Source organism: Triturus cristatus, chromosome 2_2 (genome assembly GCF_964204655.1).
Source record: "Triturus cristatus chromosome 2_2, aTriCri1.1, whole genome shotgun sequence".
NCBI lineage: Eukaryota > Metazoa > Chordata > Amphibia > Caudata > Salamandridae > Triturus > Triturus cristatus.
The window spans coordinates 329,310,741-329,333,808 of record NC_140582.1 but is presented as its reverse complement, the minus strand read 5'-3'; the positions used below and the strand labels follow the sequence as shown (position 1 = coordinate 329,333,808).

General features: G+C 44.9%; 1 protein-coding gene across 1 annotated transcript in view; it reads right to left on the bottom strand.

The window, feature by feature from the left end:
* Positions 1-17,993: 17,993 nt before the first annotated feature.
* The window catches only part of GIMD1 (GIMAP family P-loop NTPase domain containing 1), a 69,890-nt gene continuing 64,815 nt past the window's right edge, over positions 17,994-23,068 (bottom strand). Inside the window, exon 3 of the mRNA XM_085643235.1 lies at positions 17,994-18,385. Coding sequence (XP_085499361.1) covers positions 18,125-18,385 — 261 coding nt within the window. The 3' untranslated portion in view covers positions 17,994-18,124. The remainder of the gene's footprint in view (positions 18,386-23,068) is intronic.

The window sequence follows — 23,068 nt, the reverse complement described above, 5'->3', positions numbered from 1 at the left end:
TATAAGTCCAACAATAAGTTGCTCATTGGTAACATTTTTGCTGCCATAGGTGCGAGGCTATCAAATTTGGATTTATTATCTTGAATTTTAATTGCATTATCATAAACATTCATAGAAGACTAGCCGTCTTTGCGAATATTTTAATTTCTGATGCAATAGAAGCTGTATTTAAAGGCACACCCTGCAATTCCTCCAAAAATGTAGTTAATGAAGGTTCATTAGAATACACAATTTTAGATTTTACAGGCGGAGGATAAATAGTTTGTTTACACTTATTATTTCCAATAAGAACATTTTTCCCTTAATTAGATTTAATTCAAGCAAAATTGGAATTAGAAATAAATAAGCAAAATGAACTGATAGTCACCACAGAAGATGTAAGTGCAGCAGCTAAAACCAGCTGTAAGAGTGGTTGAGGCATCAGTTGCGCCCTTTCCTGAAGTAAACTCCGCCTTCCTGACTGGAACATCAGCAAAGCTAGAGAAGAGAAACCGGAGATGAGCAGAAGAGAAACTGCTCATAGTAAGAGGCTAGAGGCACACAGAAACAAAGCACAGGAGTTGGCAAGCAGTCCCATGGCCAAAAAGTACGTCACAAACAAGCCCTTCTAATAAAATGACACCGTCGCTAAAATGGGCTGTAACGAGCCTCAGTGGGAGGTAGCCATCTTGATTTGTGCGATCCTCCACCACACCCAACTCTGTAACAGTGATATTCCCATTTGTGTCATTGAAGAACAAGCAACTAGGAACTGAAGTAATCCGAGTGTGGCTGTTATATAGTCCCAAAGTACATATAAACAGGGACTCTATCATGAAGAGAGTAGCAGAAAATCACAGGGAATATGTTGAAAGGTACAATAGTAAACCAGAAACTAAACGTTTGTAATGGAAAGTGTGGGATGTGGTGCATTTAAACTTTCTGTTTATTCAAAGCCTGCAAAGATTGTTGAAGTCAAAAAGTTGTGAAATTGGGCAATGGATAAATGTGGAGTATGGACAGGTTATGTAAACCTTACTTTCAAATGGCAGAACATGCTAATGAGATTATTTTTCAGTCTGTCCCTCGTAGAGCAGTCAGAGACAGTGCGATGAAAGAGGTTTATTATATGGTGTGGTTGTGTGACCTCACCGTGTATTACACTCACAAACCAGTCTTGGGTCCAGTCAGGCTTGTTTGTAAAACCTTAACTCTACCCATGGTATCTGTGGCTTCGAGCAGTCAGGCTTTGTTAAAGGAACAAGTGCAAGCATTTAGAAGTACCAAAACACAACACAAAGGAAATCTGACACTAATTTATAAAATAGCTCTTACTGTATGAATTTCTAAAGACCAGAACAAACAAAATCCACAAGACAGTTCCAGAATATACAAATTATTAAGCAAATAATAAATCCCTTCTCTTCAATCAAATCTCGCAAACAAACATTGGCAATTACCGCTGTTAGCAGTTACTTGGAAAACTTTTGTAAAGTTGTGTTTGGTTACTCTGGCCTGCTCTGGGAGACCAATTCCAACAGGGAACAAGTCACAGGGGCCAATGAGGCTTGGCAGGACAGTTACCTTGCCTTCTCCAGTCCAGTTCCAGGCTTTTATGGGCGAACAACAAAAAAAACAAAAATAAATTTGCAATGCAATAGGTCTCGCATTAACGAGAGTTTAAGTTATTGGCAATGCAATAGCTTAAACACTCGCAAATGCAAGACCTATTGCATTGCACATATTTGTTTTATTACTAGCACCCATGCAGCGCTTTCACATTCACGAGGGCCACGCTCCTTTCTTTAGACAATCGGCATCTAAAGAAAGGGGCGTGTCTGACAGTAAAATGAAACCGCGGTATGGGGGCTTTGACAAAAAAAGCATCTGTTTGTCAAATTGACAAACAGATGGGTTTTTTATTTGATAAAAGCACCCATGCTGCACTTTCACTTTAATGTCAGCCGCGTGCCTTTCTTTAGACAGTTTGTGAAGAAAGAAAGGGGCACTGCCTTTATGATTGTGAAAGCGCTGCATCGGCGCTAGTAAACAAAATAAATAAGCACGGCCGCTAAATTAGGACAGTGCTAAAATAAATTAAAAAACACGGCCGCTATAGTTAAAGCAGACCGCCATTAGTAAAAATTTAAATAAAAGCGGGCAGCGTGCTGTGAGGTAGTGGGCGGAATAGGGGTAGAGCACCAAATAAAATAGTGCTCACCAACTTATAAAGCAGACCATGTAACAACACCAGTAATAGGCCCAGCCGTTATGAGAGGTAACAAATGCAGACAAGGTGGTACCAAGAAGTGACTAACAAGGCTAATAACGACCCTGAAGCCAGCGTTTATGAAGGTCAATGACAAAAGCCAATAAAAAATGTGGGCGGAGAGCGGGCGGGGCTTCAAAGCCATACTCCACCTCTGCATGGCACTGCCCAGGCTCGACCTAAATAAAAATAATTGTACTCAATGAAAACATTTTATTGTCCGTGAGGAGACTCCAGACGAAAGGATCCTGCTTTTAGGTGGTCACATTCAGTCTACTGGAAAATAACAAGGTGTCCGGGATAGAATCTGTAGTACAGAAATCCAAAACGATGCAGAACATACCATCAACAGTCGAGAAGAGTGCTACCAATTCAGAAAAATTATATACACAAAAAGCATTGCATTCCCTGGATCGCTTCGAGCAGAACAGCACGGATAATGCTACAGTTTAGATGAAGCACGCTGTATAGCATGTGGAATAGTCAAGTGACATAGTAGCTATTCTTGTAGGGGCAAAAACATCCACTGCAAAAAGAAAATCTTGATGTACTTCGCATTGCGAATCATTACCCATCAATGTTTAGTTGTGAATTATGCCATTATTTACTCACAGTTCCGGTTCCATGGTTCCGAACTTCCTAGTATACAAGGGGCACATTCACAAGAGTAAAAGCATGGGCAAAGCACTGCAGTAACATTATAAGTGGCTAGTATCTCCATTTGTATCCCCATAAATTCTTAATCTTGTGGACTACTAAATCAGGACCTGTTCTTTAACTAATGCACTTAAACTGGATGCTTAAACTGGACCTAACGTGTTTTGAGATCAATTATGGCACGATGAGAGGCTATAGACTAGAATTCCAAACATCCAATTTGCCGGTAAAATAGGTGGTAGGTGCTGGTACATTGAGCTGTGCCTTCCTTTTGAAATCCATCAGAAAATTGCCATGCCTTCTACCACAAGAAACTCTTAAATCTGTGATAGTGGCCACCATCCTGCCAAAAATTAGACTATTCTAAATCTACCAAGTGTCCCTGTCACAGCCACAAATCTTCAAGTCATTGAAAATCTGGCAGTTCATCTCATTCCTCAACTGCCAAAGAAGGCTCATGTGTCTCCGGCACTAAACCCTCTTCATTTGCTACTCAGAAGACAGAGTTCAGCTCAAGTTGTGCTGCTTAACACTGAAAGCCTGTCACAACCTGGCTTCTGAATCCCTAATAATAAAATTAGGAAATATGTGGCAGGATATGTGCTGAGGAAAATGGCCTAAATCTTCTAGTCAGTCTGAAATACAGAAGCACAAGAGTAGAAGGACACAGTTTTTCGGTAATGGCCCCCACACTCTGCAATTCCTTTCCACTGCACTTGCCTTCTGAAAATAAGCACATTAAATTCAGAAGGAACTTGAAAACCAGGCTCTTCAGGGAGTCTTTTATGGATTAAATCTCAGCCCAGACTTTAGTGACCTGGTAAGTCTCCCCCTTCCAGTTAATAGCACCGTGAAACTGATGATGACGGTGTGGTTTACTAAAGGAACATTAACATAACTATAGATGCTATGAGGTCTCTAATAACTAGTGGCAGAACATATTACTGATAGTCCATCTAAGAAGTTGCAAGCTCTAAAAGTAGCAGGAATTCCAAACACCAGGTATAGATCTGTGTGCAGATGTACCCATCCCCAGACCAGACAATGTATAGACAAAGGGACAAAACGTATAGATTTCATAGCTTTCAGAATGTCTAACAAGTGGCCTGCCTGCTCTTCAAGTGGGGTATCTCACTGTTCCTTCGTTTCTCAATCACCATTTACCAAGGCATTCTGTGTGTTTGTTTGCACAGAGTCCAATAATGAAGCAAACTATTTAACAGAAAATGTATTTAAATGTTTGGGTTTTTAAGTTCTTTCCGTGAATAGTTCCATTGCCCTTTTTTTTTTTTTTTTTAGTCCTCATATGAAGATAACATGCTCCAAGAAAAAGAAACAAGAGAAAAGAGTCTCTAACCCAAATTGATGTCTGAAGGAATACTCCTATAATTACCGATTTTAGGACACCCCTCAAGGCGAGGAGGATACAATGTAACTTCCAAAAACCGAACCTTCAGCTTCTTATATGGGTTTTCGCCTTTGTCTTGAGTCTACATTGGCCCCCGATAACACGTTGCCCATAGGGAAAGGCCTTCTCAGCCCATACGCCTGGGCTCTACATTGGACATGTTAGATAATCATAGGACCCGAAAGAGAGCAAAAAAAAAAAAAAAAAAATAAGGGAAAACAACAAGATATCTTAATTTCTAAACATTTTGATTTCTTTTACCTGTCATATGGCCTCTCCCCCTTCCTTTTCCCTTTATGTATAACTACTCCCTGACTCAGCCCAAATTTCCCATATTTCCCAATATCTAGCTTTTTTCTTATGGATCCCTACTTGATCTAGCATAGCTATCCTTTGGATGGAATGTACCCATTCTACTTCCGTAGGGGAGGATGGCAATATCCACTTGATACATATTTCCCTCCGGGCTAAAAGGATCAAAACTAAAAATAGCGCTTTGTGGTTTCTAGTTAGTCTTCGATCTTCAATTTCACTAGGAAGTAACCCAAAAAGAACTGAAACTATTGTTAGCTTTATTTCTAAACCCATAATATAAGAAAAAGTCTTACCAATTTTATCCCAGAAGAGAGTTAAGACCGGGCAACTCCAAAACATATGTACCTCGTTAGCCATTTCATCTCCACATTTGGGGCACTTCCTAATGTCTCGACTTCCCATCTTTGAAATTTTCTGGGGAGTCCAATATGCCTTGTGCGCTGTAAAGATGTGATTCTTTTTTAAAGAAGCAGCATTTACATAGGACCAAAGATAGAACATGGATACTTGCCCGATGTTTTCAAGGTCTTCATCCGGAAGGTCTTTTTTCCAAATTTGCATAAATGCAGCCTGGTCCTCCTCTCCACCTTGGGCAAGTAGCCAGTACCAGGTAACCACTTCTTTTTCTTTGCCACTGCGAGTACATATCTTATACGCCAAATTTGAGTTCCCTTTCACGTCCTTCTCGGCAGATCTAATCCAACTTGTCAGCTGATAAAATTTAAACTTAGAAATCGAACCTCCAGTTAAAGATAATAGATGAGGCCAGGAAATTATTTCAGCTTCATGTAGAATTTGCCCCCAGGTGTTGATCCCAGATCTTCTTAACGGGGCTGCCAAGCTGTCCATTAAGCATTCCAGAGTGCCAGGGGAGTCCCAAATTGGCGCGGATTCGTTGTAGTATGGGATTTTTAGCAGTCGTCTTACTTGTGTCCAAATTTTTATTGCCGCACTCAGTATCTTGAGTTTTACTTTTTTGAAAAACTCTAGAGGAATAGCGTTGAACAGAAAAATGAATTTTGGAATAATGGACATTTTCACAATGTTAGATTTACCCAAAAAAGAGAGAGAAAACACTCCCCATGATTGTAACTGGGAGGCTATTTCTTTAGTTGTTTTGTCAAAATTACCTTGCGCTATTTTGTTGATATCTTGCACAATCTGGATTCCTAAATATCTTATCTCCTTCTTTTCATAGGGGCTCTCAAAGTCCATATGCCACTTCATAAGTTCTGTTTTTTGTTGATTGAGAAGATATCCCGAGACCTTTCCAAAGTTCTCTATTTCCTGCCATATCCCCACATATGATTTTTCCAGATTTCCAGTGAATATAACTAAGTCGTCCGCATAAAGGCCTATTCTTTTTTCCCACCCATTGCAATTAAAGGGGATAATGTTCTGGGATGATCTTAGATTGTGTGCTAACGGTTCAATATACATATTAAAGAGTATCGGTGACAGGGGACAACCCTGTCTCGTTCCTCTCCCAATATGTATTGCTCTAGTTAAATTCCCATTAATCAATATTTTAGCTGAAGGGTTCTTATATAATGCCTTTATTGCTGATATGCATCTATCCCGAGATCGAAGCATTGTAGAGTTTTTAATAGAAATGACCAATCGACCCGGTCGAAAGCCTTGGCGGCATCGAATGTCATAACCGCCAAGGGAATCTTGTATATCTGCGCCAGGTCGATTGCCCCAATAAGTTAATTCGCTCAACTGCCTCCCTTTCATAAAACCCTTTTGGTCCTGATGGATGAGTGGATCTATCACTTTATTTAATCTTTTTGTAATAATCTGTGAATAGATTTTATGATCACAGTTTAAAAGTGATATTGGGCGGTATGATTCGCACTCACGTGGGTTTTTATTCGGTTTTAAAAGGACTATGATTGTTGCTTCATCCCATGAAGAGGGAGTGTTATCTCCATTTAAAAAAGATGCATTAAATAACTGAAGGAGGACCGGGGCTAATTCATCTCTAAGTGTATTATAGATCTCATTGGGGATGGAGTCGGGACCAGCAGCCTTTCCTTTTTTTAGGGAGTTTATTACTTGGTTTATCTCATCTAATTCTACTGGAGCATTGAGAAAATCATTATCTTCTTGTTGAAGCAGTGGGAGGTTTAGACCCCTCAAATATTCCTCCATTCCTCCCATGTCCAGGTTTTCCTCCCCCAAATATAGACTTTCAAAAAAATGGACAAAGGAATCCTCAATTTCCAATTCTTCTGTGACTATGAGCCCGTTTTTGTGGGAACGTATATCTTTTATCATATATCTCGTCTGGTCTGTTTTTGTTTTCCAAGCGAGAAGCTTGCCACACCCTTCCCCATATTCGTGATGAGCCAATTTACTGGCCTCCCATTTCTTTTTTAATATAGCTTCTAAATGGTTATTCAATTTACACTTAACTAGTTTTTTTTTTTTTTTTTTTTTTTTTTTTTAAAGTTTTATTGAACAATAATTCGATTACAAGCACGGGCCTACAACCCCCAGGGCCGGCCGCTAAGTACAGAATAAAATATACATTTATCAAAGCTGCAGTCGGTTCCCGGGGCTCGGCCCCGTAGTGACTCCGGATAGTTCTAAAGGAACAGGAGACTTAAGTCCAACAAACACAAAAAACTAAAAGAAAAACAAAAGGCGAGGCATAAAGACAAACAGTGCAGGTCAGGCTTCCTCCGGGGAACTCCAGTTCAGACCATTAAGCAGCACGCGAAAGGAAGGAGTACCGGGAGGCTGGGGACGGGGGGGGGGGGGCCAAGGGAAACGAACGTCCATATGTAGTCATTCCAAAAGGTGCCCGGAACCGTCAAGGGTCAGGGGGACATGGCGATATCGGTGTCCACCAGGGGGGGCGTACAGATACCCCCGCGATATGCATTCCATTGCCCCCAGATTCTGCCCCATGCCCCCGGCTTACCACGGGCAACATACACAGTCTTCTCCCTGAACATACACCAGTCCATATTCTCCTTCCATACTGACACGGTGGGCGGCCGCTGGGCACCCCAAAGCTGCGCTATATCTCTCTTGGCAATCATGTTCCCCAGGGCCGCCCACCGAGTCTGAGCTGCGCTATAATCATTGGGCTCCCACACATTCAGGACACAGCGACGCACCTCCGGCAGCAGCACAACCCCAGTGACCTGTCCCATAACCGTATGTACCCGGCGCCAGTAGTCCGCCACCTCGCGGCACTCCCACAGGATATGGAGAAAGGTGGCGCTGAGCCCACAACCCCGCTTACAGAGCCCATCATCGGAATATCCCATCGAGACTAAGCGAGGACCCGTCACATACACCCGGTGAAGAATCTTAAGCTGTACCAACCGGAGACGGGCCGGAATGGCGACCTCCTTGGGGGACGACAGTGCAGACTGCCAGTCCTCGTCGTCCAATTCCACCCCATCCCCCGTCCAAGCCTCCCGAAGGCGCACCAAGAGGTCAGCCCGATGATTAATCAGTTTCTTATAAATTAAAGAAATAGTACTGTCAGGGACATGTCCGTCAAGTATGCGGTCCTCGAGGGGCGAAGAAACCGGGATCTTGGTCCCCTCTCCAAAGACTGAAAGCAGGGCGTGTCGAACTTGGGCATAGCGGAAGAACTCCCTGTCCGTAAGCTCATATTCGGCCTGAAGAGCCGCGAAAGTCTTAACCGCGCCCTTATGCCACAGGTCTCCCACTTTGCTGATACCAATCGTATCCCACTGGTCAAACCCCTTCGTAGTCCAGAGGCTCCCCAGGCGATCGGAGGCAAACAAAGGAGTAGCACATGTCAGTCGCTCACTCCAGCCCGTGGCCGCAGTGGCAGCCCTCCAGGTCCGCACCGCAATCTTAGTAGGACCCGTAAGGGTCCGGCCAGCCGAGCGGGAGTAAAGCGCCCTGTTATAGTCCCCGCCGGGAAGCAGGAACTTGTCCATCTCATACGCCGGATTCAGGCCAGGCGCATACGTGGCATGGTTGATGGCCGAAAGCTGCGCGGCCCAATAATACCTGCGAATGTCGGGAAGCGCGATGCCCCCGTCGTACCAGGGGAGAGTAAGCTTAGCAAGAGCAATACGCGCCCGCCCGTCCCACACCAATCTCCTCTGCAGGCTCTCCACCTCCCGAAAGTAGGCCACTGGGATGACGTCGAAGGAATTCTGGAGTGCATAGAGGAACCTGGGAAGGGACATCATTTTGAACAGCGCGGCCCGACCCAGCGGGGACAGGGGCAGCCTGCACCACCGGGCCGTGTCCTCTCGCAATCGCCGAAGCGGACGCAGGAGATTCTGCTCATAGCGAGCCACCGGGTCCAGCGAAACGTATATCCCCAGGTACTTAAAGCCGCTCAGAGATACCTGGATCGGAAGCCGAGGCGGCAGGAGAGGAGGACCACCGGAGATCGGATAGACGCAGGATTTAGACCAATTGATCGTGAGGCCCGAATTATTCCCAAAGGAAGTCAAAACGTCAAAGAGGACGTTGAGCGACTGCCGCGGTGAGGTGAGATATAGGAGAATATCGTCCGCATACAGCGAAACCCGATCCTCAAAGCCCGGGGCCCACCGGATCCCTCTAAGCGAGGGCTCCCAGCGGAGCCAAGCCGCGAGTGGCTCCAGGGCGAGAGCAAAGAGCAAAGGGGACAAAGGGCATCCCTGCCTCGTGCCCCTGCCGAGGGCAAAGGGCCGAGAGACCCGCCCATTCACCACCACCTGAGCCATGGGTCCCGTGTAAAGAAGCTTCACCCAGCCAATAAATCCTTCCCCAAAGCCAAACTTAGCCAAGACAGCCCAGAGGAATGGCCACTCGATGGTGTCAAAAGCCATCGTGGCATCCAAAGAAACCAGCACGGCCGGTTCGGAGAGGAGCTCCGCCCTGGCAAGGGCGCCGTGAAGACGCCGCAAGTTAAGAGCGGTGTTACGATGCGGGATGAATCCGCATTGGTCCGGATGAATAAGATCGCACACGACGCTCAACAGACGATTGGCAAGGACTTTCGCCAGGACCTTAGGCTCCGCATTTAGCAGTGAAATAGGCCGGTAAGAAGTACAGCGGTCTCGCGGCTTGTCCTCCTTGGGGATAACGACTATCGTGGCCAAACGCTGGTCGGCCGGGAGGGAACCCGCCGCCAGAGACTCACGGAACATGCGACTGAGGAAGGGCGCAAGCTTGTCAGGGCGCAATTTATATAGCTCAATGGGCAGACCGTTGGGACCCATAGCCTTGCCCGAGCGAAGGGAGCGGATCGCGGTCGCTATTTCATCCGCCGACAAGGGGGCGTCCAGCCGCTCACGGTCTTCAACGGACAGGCCGGGCAAGGCGATATCCCTCAAAAGAAGGCGAGAGTCGTCCTCATCCCTGTCAGTCACTGGGGAGTACACAGCCCGGAGGTGGTCGGCAAAACATTCCACAATCTCGTCAGGCTCCGTCACACACACACCATCCGCAGCACGCAACTCCGGGACCACACGATTCACTCTCTCCTTCCTGTCCAGCCACGCGATCAACTTTCCCGCCTGGTCCCCGGCATCGTACAGTCGACCCTGCTGCTCCCTATACATAGTTTTGGCCGCGTCAGTGACCAGGGACCTATACTCAAACTGTTTCAGGCTGAGGGCATGGAGCCCGTCCGGAGTGACATTCGCCTCCAAGGCCGACTCCAGCCCCACTATGTCAGTCTCCAGCCTCACCACTGCCTCACTCTTGACCCTCTTAGCCACCACTATCTGGGAAAGGGCGTGTCCGCGGATCACGGTTTTAAAGGCTTCCCACAGGGACATTGCAGACGACACCGACCCCTCGTTATCCAGGAAGTATTGGTCCATAGCCTTGACCAGGCTGTCACGAGTCGTAGGGTCTCGCAGGTACCATGGGTTAATGGGAGCGATCCGCCCTGCAGACCGCGGCCCGGTGTCGAAAAGAAGCCACAGCGGAGAATGGTCGGAGATACCCCGCGCCAGGTGCCTGACCTCACGAATCCGACCAGTCTGCGCCGCGGGCATAAGGAAGTAGTCTAACCTAGAGAGACTCCCATGCGCCCCCGAGTGAAAGGTGAATTGACATTGGGTCGGATGCATTAATCTCCAACTATCCACCAGGCCGAAGGTATCCAGCATCCCACCCAGCCATGCCTGGGCAGCGGGGAGGGTCCTTGGTGGGTGACGATCCAGTTCACCCGAAACCACAGAATTAAAGTCCCCGCCCATGAGCAGGAGGCTGTCCGGAAGGTCAAGCAGCATTCGACCCAAGTCAGTGAAGGTGGAGTTCTGGAGGCCCGGGGGGACGTAAACTGAAACCAGGGCAAGGGGCTGCCCCTCCCACCTCCCAATCAAGCACACATAGCGCCCTCTGTCATCCGAGACTATCTTAGTGATCTCCACCGGAAGTGAGGTTCGCAGGAGAATGCCCACCCCCCTGGAACCAGTTGTGAAGCCAGAATGGGCCACGAGGCGGTATCCCCCCCTGTTCATTGCATGACAAACATTACCAACCAGATGCGTCTCCTGGAGAAACACCACATCAGGAGTCAAACGACGCAAATATTGCAGTACTACACCCCGCTTGATACGGTCCCCCAACCCATTGACGTTCCATGACATAAGCCTCAACCCGTCCCCCCCCATCCCCCCCAATAGATCAAGGGTCCCCCAGCCTGCAGCACAGTTCCCAAATGTGGACAAAAATCAGTACCTCGCCCTGTAAACAAAAAACACACAGCAAAACAACCCCACCTCCCCCCCAACCCCACCCCAGGACCAACTCCCCCCACCCTGCACCCCTGCGGGCCAAAAAACCCCCCCAACTTGCAGTGTGCCTGTCGCCCCTCTAACCCCATTCTACGAAAAGACCCCAGAGGAGGTAAGGGACCCGTCCCCGCCCGCCCCCCTCACTGGTCCTGGTTAAACACAATATGCAAGTGAAATAAGACCCGACTGTACAGTGCAAAACGGCAAAATCAAGGACCAAAAGTCATTCTAAAGGGGACCCGTCACCCGCGGTGCCCGCAGAGGGTCCGGGACGGCCACCTCCGTCCGGCAGAGAGTCCAGCCAGTCACTTGCAGCCACGGGAGAGTCAAAAAAGGCTGTCCAATCCCCATGTTCCACTCGGAGTTTTGCAGGGTAGAGCATCGAATACTTTAGGCCCAGCTCGCGGAGACGACGCTTCACCCCTTGGAATCCCATCCGTTGTTTCTGGACCAGTTGCGTGAAGTCCGGATAAAAATTGATGGTCGAGTTCTCATGACGAACCGGGCCGTGGGTCCGTGAGGCCTGCAGAATAGCGTCGCGGTCCCTGTAGTAGAACAGTTTGGCCACGATAGGCCTCGGGGGGGCCCCCGGCCGTGGCCGACCGCCCGGAACTCGATGGGCCCGCTCCACGGCAAAGAACTTACTTAGGCCAGCCGGGGACAACTGTTTCAGGATAAGTTCCTCGACCACGAGGTCAACCGGGCGGCCGTCAGAGGACTCCGGTACACCTATGACGCGGATGTTGTTGCGTCGGGCCCGTCCCTCGAAGTCCTCAAGCCGCCGGGCCATATGATCGTTGACCACCCTGATGTCTCCAAGCGCGGCCCGCAGATCCGACACCTCCGCACCGAGGGTGGAGGTCCGTGTGTCGAGAGCCTGGACCCTCTCGTTAGTTTTGGAGAGGTCGGCTCGGATCAGGGTGACATCAATCGCGACAGTGTCAATCTTACGGGCCAGGGCCTCATATTGCGTCGCGATGGTTTCCCTAATGCCCTCAATGGCGCCCATAATGTCCTGCAGGGATAGTTCCGTAGAGACGGTCGCGCCTCCCTCCGCAGTATCCGAGGGGGGGCCAGCAGCGCCAGAGGGCCCCCTGCCCTGGGTGTATCGGTCCATGTTATTGCTCTGGACTGCTCCCCCGCGGAGGGAAGCCTTGGTCTTGCGGCCCTCGGGACCCCCTTTGCCCCCCATGTGAACACGGTCACTCAAGGGGACACCCAATCAAGAGGTGTAAGGGCACCAGCAAGAAGACCACAAAATGTCGGTAGAGGGGGTCCGAGGCGATAGGCACTCTAGTAGCAGGTGAAAGAAAACCTCATTCAGAGGCCCAGGAAGCACCTCGCCACCCCGAGCGCACCCCCCTGCCGGTCTCCTGAAGTGCAAAACCGAAACCGAAAGTGGTGGATCGGCAACTGGCACCGCGCTGAAGCCGCTGTTGTTCAATTGCAGCCCGGCCCCTCGGGTCACCTTCACCCCGGTCACCTCCGTCGGGTGGGTCCCAAAAGTTCCGACGGCGACAACTCAGGATTCCCAGGTCCGATTTGAGTTTTGAAAAGAGATATATGCTCAGCTGGTCTTTATCTCCCAGATTCCATAAGCCACGTCAGGATATTCTCAGGATAGATTCCGAGGAGCAGAGAGGGTCCGGGGAGCCCTGTGCTCACGCGACCATCTTGGATGCGCGCTAGGCTCCTCCTCCCACTTAACTAGTTTTATGCTATTTAGGATATTCTCATTATCTTTGTCCATTTCAAGGATTTCATACAGTTTCTGTAACTCAATTTCTAACTTTCCTGTTACCTCTCTTTGCTTCTTGGATTGATTACAATTTATACTTAATAGGATCCCCCTCAAAAAAGCTTTATATGTATCCCAAACTGATTGAATTGCTGCAGAGTCTAAGTTGTTTTCAAAAAATTCTTTAGTATCTATTTTTAGTTTTTGAATAATAGATTGTTTCAACAATAATGTTCTATTTATGGTACACCTTCGGGATGATTGAGTCTTACCTATAGCTGCTTTTATAATGACTGCGGAGTGATCTGACATGTGTTGGGGGGCGTGAGATACTAGGACCGTATTACGAAAAAATGTTGTACTTACTAAAAAAAAATCAATCCTTGATCTATGGCCGCATTTTTTGTTATGAAAAGTAAACTTACTGCCATTCGTTTTGGATTTAGCCAGCATCTCGCTCCATATATCTATTAGATTTATGTCCACCATTAACTGTCTTAAGGCTCTTCTCATTTTTGCTGTGGTGGATACAGCTCTGGAAGAGGTCGAGTCTCTACCTGGATTTAAGACCAAGTTAAAATCCCCTCTTAAAATGATATCATTGTCGACTTCTAATAAATGGGGTATCAATGTATAAAGGGGATTCGAATCGTCCCAATTGGGGCCATAATAGCTTGCAAGCGACATTCCATAACCATTTATTTTTATTTTTGCCACCGCCCATCTACCTGCAGGGTCCACAATGCTTTCTTTCAGCACTGCCGATGCTGATCTTTTAATTAGTATTGCGGAGCCTTTAGAAGTGTAAGGTTGGTTTGTGCATATGCAGTGATCGATCCACCTATACTGCTTTATAATTAACTCCCATTCTTCCCTCAGTAGATGGGATTCTTGTATAAGAAAAATCTTACACTCAGACAATCTTAAAAATTCCAATATCTTGTTTCTCCTTCTGGGTACCCTCAAACCATTTACGTTCCACGTCATTATTTCTAAATCAAATTTCCTCATCCTTGACAACGTTCTATATTACATTTTTCAGTGTTTTGAGTAGGATAGAGATAAACTGAATATTTTTTGGAGATTGCTACTTCAGCTGAGGACATTTTTTTGTTTTTTTCCCATATGCTCCCCACCCTGTGCAAATTAAAACTAAGCAATGTTTCCAATTTATGAGTGGGCTCCATCCCCCCACCCCATAGGGGAACCTCCCTTTCAACTACTAGAGTAATTCCTCTGTTTTCAGGCTCAGTCTCGGCTCAAGAGATACAAATATTTATTTTATTTCGCTGAGGAGCTCTTAATTCTATTTATAAGGGCATTTGCTTCTTCGGGATCTTTAAAAATGTACATCTTATTATCCCACATAACCTTCAGAGAAGCTGGGAACCGTAGAGACGCTGTAAAACCCATGGTTTTCAATTCCTGCAATGATTTCCCCAGCTCCCATTGTTTTTCCTGAGTGAAGTGGGATATATCCGATCTAATTCGAAGGGACCAATCAGATCTCTTGTACTCTCCTGCTTTCAAACCCCCTGTTAAGATCTTCTCCTTTAAAGTGTATGATTTGAAATTAACCAGGATCTTTCTGGGGTTTTTCTTCCCAGTTTTTTTTAAAGTAAGGGTCTCTATGGACTCTTTGTATATCTCCCTCCAAAATATTTTTATCCAAATCGGGATGAATGTCGCATAGGGTGTTGATAACAAATGCTTTTATGTCGCTATCTTCTACGTCTTCCGGGACATTTAAGAGGCGAATATTGTTCCTTCTTGCGGCATTTTCTAAAACTTCTAGTTTTTCTTTTAGAGCTCTGTCTTCTCCTCTTAATGCTTGTATCTCGTAAGTGTTTTTCTCAACTTGTTTTGATAAATTTTCCACTGCTCCCTCCACAGCTCCCACCCTAGCAGAGATTGAGTTCAGTTTAATTTCAAAATTCTCACAGACTGCTTGTATTTTTAGTTGATTGTTTTCTGAAACCGCAAATTTTTCTCTGATTTCCGTGAGTAAAGTTGTTAATAATCCTTCTGTAAGGGAGGACACTGCTCCTACATTTGGTGCATCTGTACCATTTATAGAGTTTAACTCGACCGGGGGGACTCTCTCCTCTCCCCCAGGGTTAAGGTGGTCCTGATTGGGCGGCATGGAGGGTGGCATGGAAGGTGGCGCATCTGTAGTAGCGCTGTTCTCCAGCTCTAAAAGCTCATATCTGCTTTCAAGAACCAATGGCTCCATTCTTTCCTTATTGTTTTTATTAATTTTTTGGGGGTTCTGTGAGGTGGAGCCTTCAGCTGTAGGAAATTTAGCTTCTCCTTTTCTTAAATCTATATCGGTCTCTGGTTGATCTGTCTTGCCCCCGACAACGAGTTGCGCTGTCTGGGCTTTAAAAAATGATCTTAATGAGGGGGTAACTCTATTTGCTTTTGCTTTGCCTGGATTTTTCCTTTCTTTCCTTTCTTTCTTGTCAGCCGTGATAGAAGATGGGGTTATTACTTTCTTGGTAGTTCTATCTGTTTTGGTGCTTTGCCTTTTATCTAATGTAACCGTGTTCATGGGAGCTGCGGGGTCTAGATCAGGGGAAGCTCTCCTCCTCCCCCAAATCTCTCTACTTCTGAGGGTATACCTGTTAGGTTTAGTTTTATTGCTATCTAGCTGTGGGCTCTGATTTGCTTGCACCCCCGTTTCCCTATCAAAGTGGAGTTTGGGCCCCCGTCTCTCCCCTTCTCCTTACCGGAGTCATTGAAGTTCGCCATATGTTGAATTCAGCCTCCTTCTGCCTTTTTTTTTCCCCCGGCGTAATTGTGACTGAGAAATCCTGTAAAAGATCGAGGGTGACGTTGTTCCCCCGATACGAGGGGCTAGAGGGCTCCACAAACAGCCTCGCCGATCTAGTCCCAACTCTTGCCGCGACCCCTCTCCTCACCGCGAGACCAGCGGCGGCTTCATACCATCGCCCTCCATGAACCTCCAGCACCCCCTCCACTGCCACTGCCTTGTATCAGGTGCTAAGCGCCGCACATTGGTACAGAGGGAGAGAAAGACGCCAGCCGATTACGTCGGGTTTTTTGTTTTTCAGCCGCCTCCAAAACTCCCTTGCACCTAAACGCCGAAGTACTGCAACTCCCGGATCAAGACGACTTCACTTGCTCATCAAGCCCCTAAAGGTTGCAAAAGGTTGCAAAAATGGAAAAAGATGCCCATTTAAATGATACTTGCTGCCTTCCCGATTTATAGCCGTTCCGAGCTCCTTCAGCGATTCCGCGTGTTGCCGAGAGACGCGAGCCTGCGACTGCCTCTAACAAGCTGCCGCCATTTTCCCCTCTCCAAAAGCTTTCTTAACTCCAAATCCTATGCAGTAGCTTTTAGATCCTCTCCCAGAAGCACTGATGGATGGCGTTGGTTTCTTGCAAGCAATTTAAAGAGTACCCCATAGCCCTATTTTGCAAAACAAATTCAAATATTTGTAGTAAAAACTAAAGTCTTTCACAGCAGGCACATATAGGACAAGGTGATGCTAATACTATTATATAATTTGTGTTTATATGCTTTGTAACACTATCCAGGTCCAGGAGTGCAAGCGTAAATGAGAGGTGACTGTAGAGTAGATGAAAACACATCACATACATTATAGTCCAGCTAGAAGCCATTGTCACAGATTGTAGTGACGGCCCCAAGAAAACAAGCATCGCGGCACCAACGCTTTACTTTTAATGTTAAAAGTAAAGTGCGGGTGCCGCTATTATACCAAAAGTAAAGAAATAGATGTTTTTTTCTATTTCTCTACTTTTGGTGTAATCGCGGCCCCCGCGCTTTACTTACAACATTAAAAGTAAAGCGCGGGTGCCGCAATTATACCAAAAATAAAGAAATAGAAAAAAATATCTATTTCTTTACTTTTGGTATAATCACGGCACCTGCGCTTTACTTTTGATGTTAAAAGTAAAGCGCGGGTGCCGCGATTATACCAAAAGTAAAGAAATAGATGTTTTTTTCTATTTCTTTACTTTTGGTATAATCGCGGCCCCCGCGCTTTACTTATAACATCAAAAGTAATGCGCGGGTGCCGCGAATATACCAAAAGTAAAGAACACAAGTGGCACTGAAAACGATCGCTAGTGTCAACAACTAGTGGTGCGCGCGCACCACAGAGGAGCGGGGGAGGGAGCGCGGCAGCGAAAGCAAGGTGAACGCGTGCTGCTGCGCGTGCTGGCCACCGTCAGGAATGGGCGTTTCAAAGGCGGGACAGTGTCCTTTACTTTCATTTGCTTCACGAAGTCATTTTAACACTTTTCTGATTCTCTTAACTGTGGCAACTTGTGTTCAGCAAACAGAATATACCTGTTGGAGGAGAGGCAACAACAACAAAATTCTTGCTGGTGAATAGTCTGACGCATCACGTTGACATCATGGCAGAACTCAACCAAATCTGAAACATGCATATGTTAAAAAAGGTAGTTCCTCAACCATTTTACAAGGATTCATTTGCTTCTTCATGGGAGCTTAACATGCATTCCATAAGGAGGATCCGTATCAGGGTGTCAGGGTTATTGTATGTTACTAAGCAACCTATTTGCCAATATTTGTGCATGCTGAGAAAGCTACCACATTTGCACCACACATACAACATAGCCAACAGTACTATGCCAAATCATTTTTGTGCGTAATTTACGATTATATTGGGTATATGCAAAGTGATCATCGAACATCAGTGTTTCTACCTGCTCCATATTAACCCTTTGTGATCCTGAGATATCTGCACTGGCGCCACATTTACCAAGTAATGTTTATTTCCTTTTTATCCTCCCTTATTGCTATTTTCTGAGACTGCTGCTTTTTGTGCTTAGTCATAGATTGATAGCGTAGGTAGTACCCACATTGTTTACCTGATCAACAGTAAAAGAGTGGTTGTGGACCCTTTTATTGATAAAACACCTCTACATTGTGAAATTTTCACTATGAACTAAATCAAGGTACAGTCACGAGCAAGGGATGCGGATTCTCGGGGAGCTGAGCTGCTCTTAGTCTATCTAAACTCGAGCACCTGATAGCCGTTCCCTCTTATGTAGTCCATTAATTGGTTCAGGATAATTGCCCTCTCCTGTGTGATTGTGTGGTCCTCAAAACCTTTGAAAAGGTATCTGTGTTGCACCATTTCTAGCAAGGCAGCCAGTGTGTCTGGAGCAGTTCGTAGGTATGCCTTTTCTGAGATTTTTGCTTCTCTTAGTTTGTCTGCATGAGTAAAGACAACAGTTGTGAAGTCTTTCCATCTTGGTCCCAGGAGATCCTGTAATGACAAATAAAGTTCAGTTACTTTCTTTCATATCCTCTACTGTTACAAAATAACATTTTCGGACGAGGCAGAACACTGTTGTTGGAATTGGTAGTCACATTTTGAGTAACTTGTATCATTTTACTAATGCGTTAATATAGTTCTGCCTTACCAGAAATATATTAGCGTCCTTCACATATAAATACATTTTCAGACCTATATCTCTTACAGTGAAACAGTGTAAACAAATTTCGAAAAAGAATGAAAGTAATGACTGGTATGGAAACAAAAGTTGGTAAAATCATGACGGAGAGAACCAAAAATCTGTAACACTGAGTAGGGAAAATATGGACAAAATTCAGAGAAAGCAGGATGAGAACATACTAGGAGAAGAAAAGAAAGGGACGGGATGAGCAGGAGTACATAGAAAAAGTAAAGGGGGTGGTGCTGGAGTGTCGCGAGATAGAAAAAGTAAAGGGGGTGGTGCTGGAGTGTCGAGACAGAGTCTGAAAATCTAAGGAGTGGAGGTGGAAAAGAAGGGAGCGAGGCAAGGAAAGGTGGCGTAGATGCAAAATACCTCTTGGGAAAGGGCAAGGAGCAGTCGGAACATGAGGAACAAGGCTAATAAAGGAAGAAACTATTAAAGAGGGGTTAACGTGTCTAAGAAAGGCAATAAGCATTAAAGAAAGTCTAAGAGCAAGGTTGTGTTGAGTGAAGGGTAACAATATACGAGAAGGAAGGAAGAGTGGGGCAGAATAGTTGAAGGGAAAAGTGTACCTAAAAGGAATGATGAGAATAAGCTAAAGTTGTTACATAGGCAAGAAAGATTTAAGTGCCAGATATAATTTTTTTCACGCAACACAACACATAAATGGCAATTTGCTCCACTGTTTTGTGTGACAGGAAGAGAGCAGAAATGCGTAATATTTACTAAGATATACTGCACTTCTGCTCTCTCTCAGGGCTGGTGCGCTGTGTCCTGCTTAGTGCTAATGCAGGCACTTTGGCACCATACCAGTTCTTTGACTTTTTAGTTTGTGAAGTAATTCAGACGTTTATTATATTTGGAGACCGAGAGAGAAAATGAGGTGGTTTGGCGATTTGGTGTCAAGTTGGTGTTCCTTAGGTCTGTTGAGAGAGGCTGATTTTGTTTTTTTGATATTCAGATTTTATGTAAATAATGTCTTATTAATACTATTTCCGGGCAGTTTTTTGGTCATCAAAAGCTTTGTTTATTAGACCGTAATCTATAAGCACTCCCATGAATACATCCAAAATAATACATACAATAAAAGGGTTAAAAAAGACACACCCAAAAGTCGGTATACATCCATAGAGGATGCCCCAAGAAATGGACTCGGATATGGGGCAGGTGGAATGCTTATCGTGGACATATCTGTGAACCCCCACATATGGACTTATCGTTAGAAGTGAGTGATTGATGTAACTAACACCAAATTATATGGACAGCACCAACAACCTCTGTTGTCTCCCGACGGTGGACACAATGGAACCTTTCTGGTAATCTAGCAGGCATATGCTTGATAAGTACTGTACAGACACAACATGTATGCACTATTGAAAAGTTTGTTAATGATACTATGTTTTGGTAATGACAAAATGCTAATAAAAATTTAAAAAAAGACACATCCAATAAATAATACATACAATGAGGTAAAAGAAATAAATCTGGGTTGGGGGATCTCATAAAAACCCACCAATTCAAATAAGTTTATCTTCCAGACCTTTTAAAATAACCCCTATTGCAATTAAAACTCTCCCAACAGAACATCCAAAAACCTCATATTCACCAACAGGCTAAGAGATTGATCACAATTTGTAATTCCATATTTTATAAACAATCCAGTAAAATGTGTGCCCCATTAAATTTTGTCTTCACCCCACAAGTGCACATACCCTGCTCATCTCTCATTTCTGCTTTTATCTTCTAATCTATGTAACATGGATTTATCCCTGAGCTTGGGGTTGGATAGGGCTTCAATATATGGAAAATTGTTGTCATCGCTCTAACCTAACCTTTTAACAGAAATTGAGTGGAGGATTTTCCCCTCAAATACTGCAGGTACTCATCCCTAGCACAGTTAGATGCAAGAGTGCGTAGATCTGGTTTAGAGAACTGTAGCCCTTGCTTCCACCAGCCAGACTTTATTGTCGGATTTCAATTAGCATATGTCTTACTTGAATATCCCATTTCAATTCACTATTCTCTATCTAATTTTTACAGAGGTGTGATATTTTAAGGGTGCCATTCCTTGTTACTCTGCCAAAACCTCTACAAACCCCAAATAGCTCCAGGCAGTAAACTGCCTCTCTACCCTCATGGCTTGAACCATAGCTGAAGATGGTAATCCGAGAAGTCTTTTCACACATTTAGCCTCTTCAAAGTTCCAGTCCAGTTTGCCACCTAAGGTTGATACTTCTATCCCATACCTGAATTGAGGGCGGACCATTGCATTAAAGTCAGACAATATAGGGTGTAGGGACTGCCCACTATACTTCCAACTAAACTGTTTTAAACCCCATACCATGGTTAATGTGGTCGTTTTTAATGATTCAACATGATCTCTCCAATTTAACTTTGTATCAAACCACTTGCCCAGGTATTTATATTTTTTAACCACATTCACCATGTTTTCGCCCAGGTACCAATTAAACCCTCCCTTACCTTTCCCTAAAACCATTATCTTAATCTTGTCTAGATTATTAGTGAGCCTTTTACTTGAACAATAATCATAGAAGTCGTCCAATTTCTTTTTATCACCAAATCATCAGCGTATAGTAGGCATATGAATTGGTACCATTCATTTTGGGGCAAAGGCCACTTATTTCCTATAATTTGTTTGGTAAGTCTGCCAAAAACAAGGAGAACAGAGGAGCCAGGACACAACTCTCTCTAGACCGTTCTTTATGTGTATTTTCTTCAATAGGGTCCCTTCATTGTCTAATATCACCGAGCCCAATTCTGACTATGTAGCTCCTAAAGAAGAGGAACCCCTTGTTAATACCAAGCCTCCTCAGCATTTTTTTACGATAACTTTTGGTCCACTAGGTCGAAGGCGGCACGGAAGTCAACAAAACCATTTCCCCTTTAGATGAATCGTCTTCCTTGCCATCGCCATAAACTAAAACAATGATCGATGGTTGAGTAGCCCTCCTTGCTCGACTGGAATTATGTTTTTTTCTTCTACCCAGGTCTTCATTAGGCCTAACAAGACCTTGGAAAAAACTTTCTCCCCCAGATCTAGTAGGCTAATTAGGCGGTAATTCTTAGGCAATGTGGCATCATCCTTCTTATAAATTGGCCCAATTATCACACCTTTTTAACTTTCTGGGAAATGCCCAGAGGCCAAGGCCTTTTGGAAGATGACATAAAAGCTTGCCCACCAGTGCACGTTGTTTTTTATTATTATTGCCGGGAGGTTGTCTGGTTCTTCCGCCTTAGTTAACTTGAGGGCCTCAATAGTTTCTTTTAGCTCTTAAGAGAGAAATGCGACCCAATCTCATCACCAACCTCAACATTTTTCTTTTAGGCCACCTCCTCATTGTCACTATTATATATATTACTCAAGTGGTTGAACCAGTCATCTTTGCCTACTAGGCATCTCATTTTTCCTGACCCACTTCCTTTATGTACCAACTGCCAACATTTCCTGATATTATTTATACCAATCACCTGTAACATGGTTTGCCAGTTTTTTCTTATAAAATCCATTTTCCTTTTCCTCAACATGATATTATATTCAATTTTTGCAGAGCAGAGCTTACCTGCTATTACTGGATCATGCTTTTTCTTATGCAATCTCTCCCCTTTTCGTATCTTTAATTTTAACCTCCTGTAATCCTTTTTAAACCAGCCATTTCCCTTGTCCTGAATATCTTGCTCATGTTTCTTTTTCCAGGCTCTTGGGCTAAGTCATACCCTAAACCAGTTAACGGCCTGCCCTACCACTTGGTCATACATTGTTAAAACACCACCCTGGCCCTCCAGTGCGTCTAGCACCGTAAAATCTATCATAAAGTCATTAAGTACTTTTAGACTTTCCTCTTGTTTTGCATCTGGGGTACTCCATTGGCACAGGGACAACTTTATCTCTTTGATCACACTGTCCTGAGCTAAACATTAACTGTAAAGGCCTGTGATCACTACCTTAGATATGCAGCACTTCAAACCCTTCCATGGAGGAAAAGTCCCAGGCATTGATAAAAACATAGTCAATTGGACAAGCCTTGTGTACTACGGTATAGGTCTTAACAGCAGGGTGATCTGTATCCACCCGCCCATTTACACAAAACAGCCATATAGACCTTAAAAGTTTTACTAGGGCATCATTGTGCACTGAGGCGCAGGATCTTGGAAAGGTGGCCTGGGGTACCTGGGATCGCAGGTCTTTGTACATCTGATCATTGGAGGTTGGGTCTAACTTATGATTAAAATCTCCTAAAATCATTACCAACTGAGTTGTATTTTCTATATAGATTGCCTCTAAGTCTTCTTCTAACAGCCCTAGCTACAATGCATAGCCTTCTGCATTCCATGGTTGGATGTATGTATTAATCACAATTATATATATTATTGCCTTGGGACAATTATACATCTCCATCTGGCTTGCCAATATCCATCGACTTTTAACCTTCAGCACAGACCCTTTATTGGTTACTTATGTCGATACTATGGTA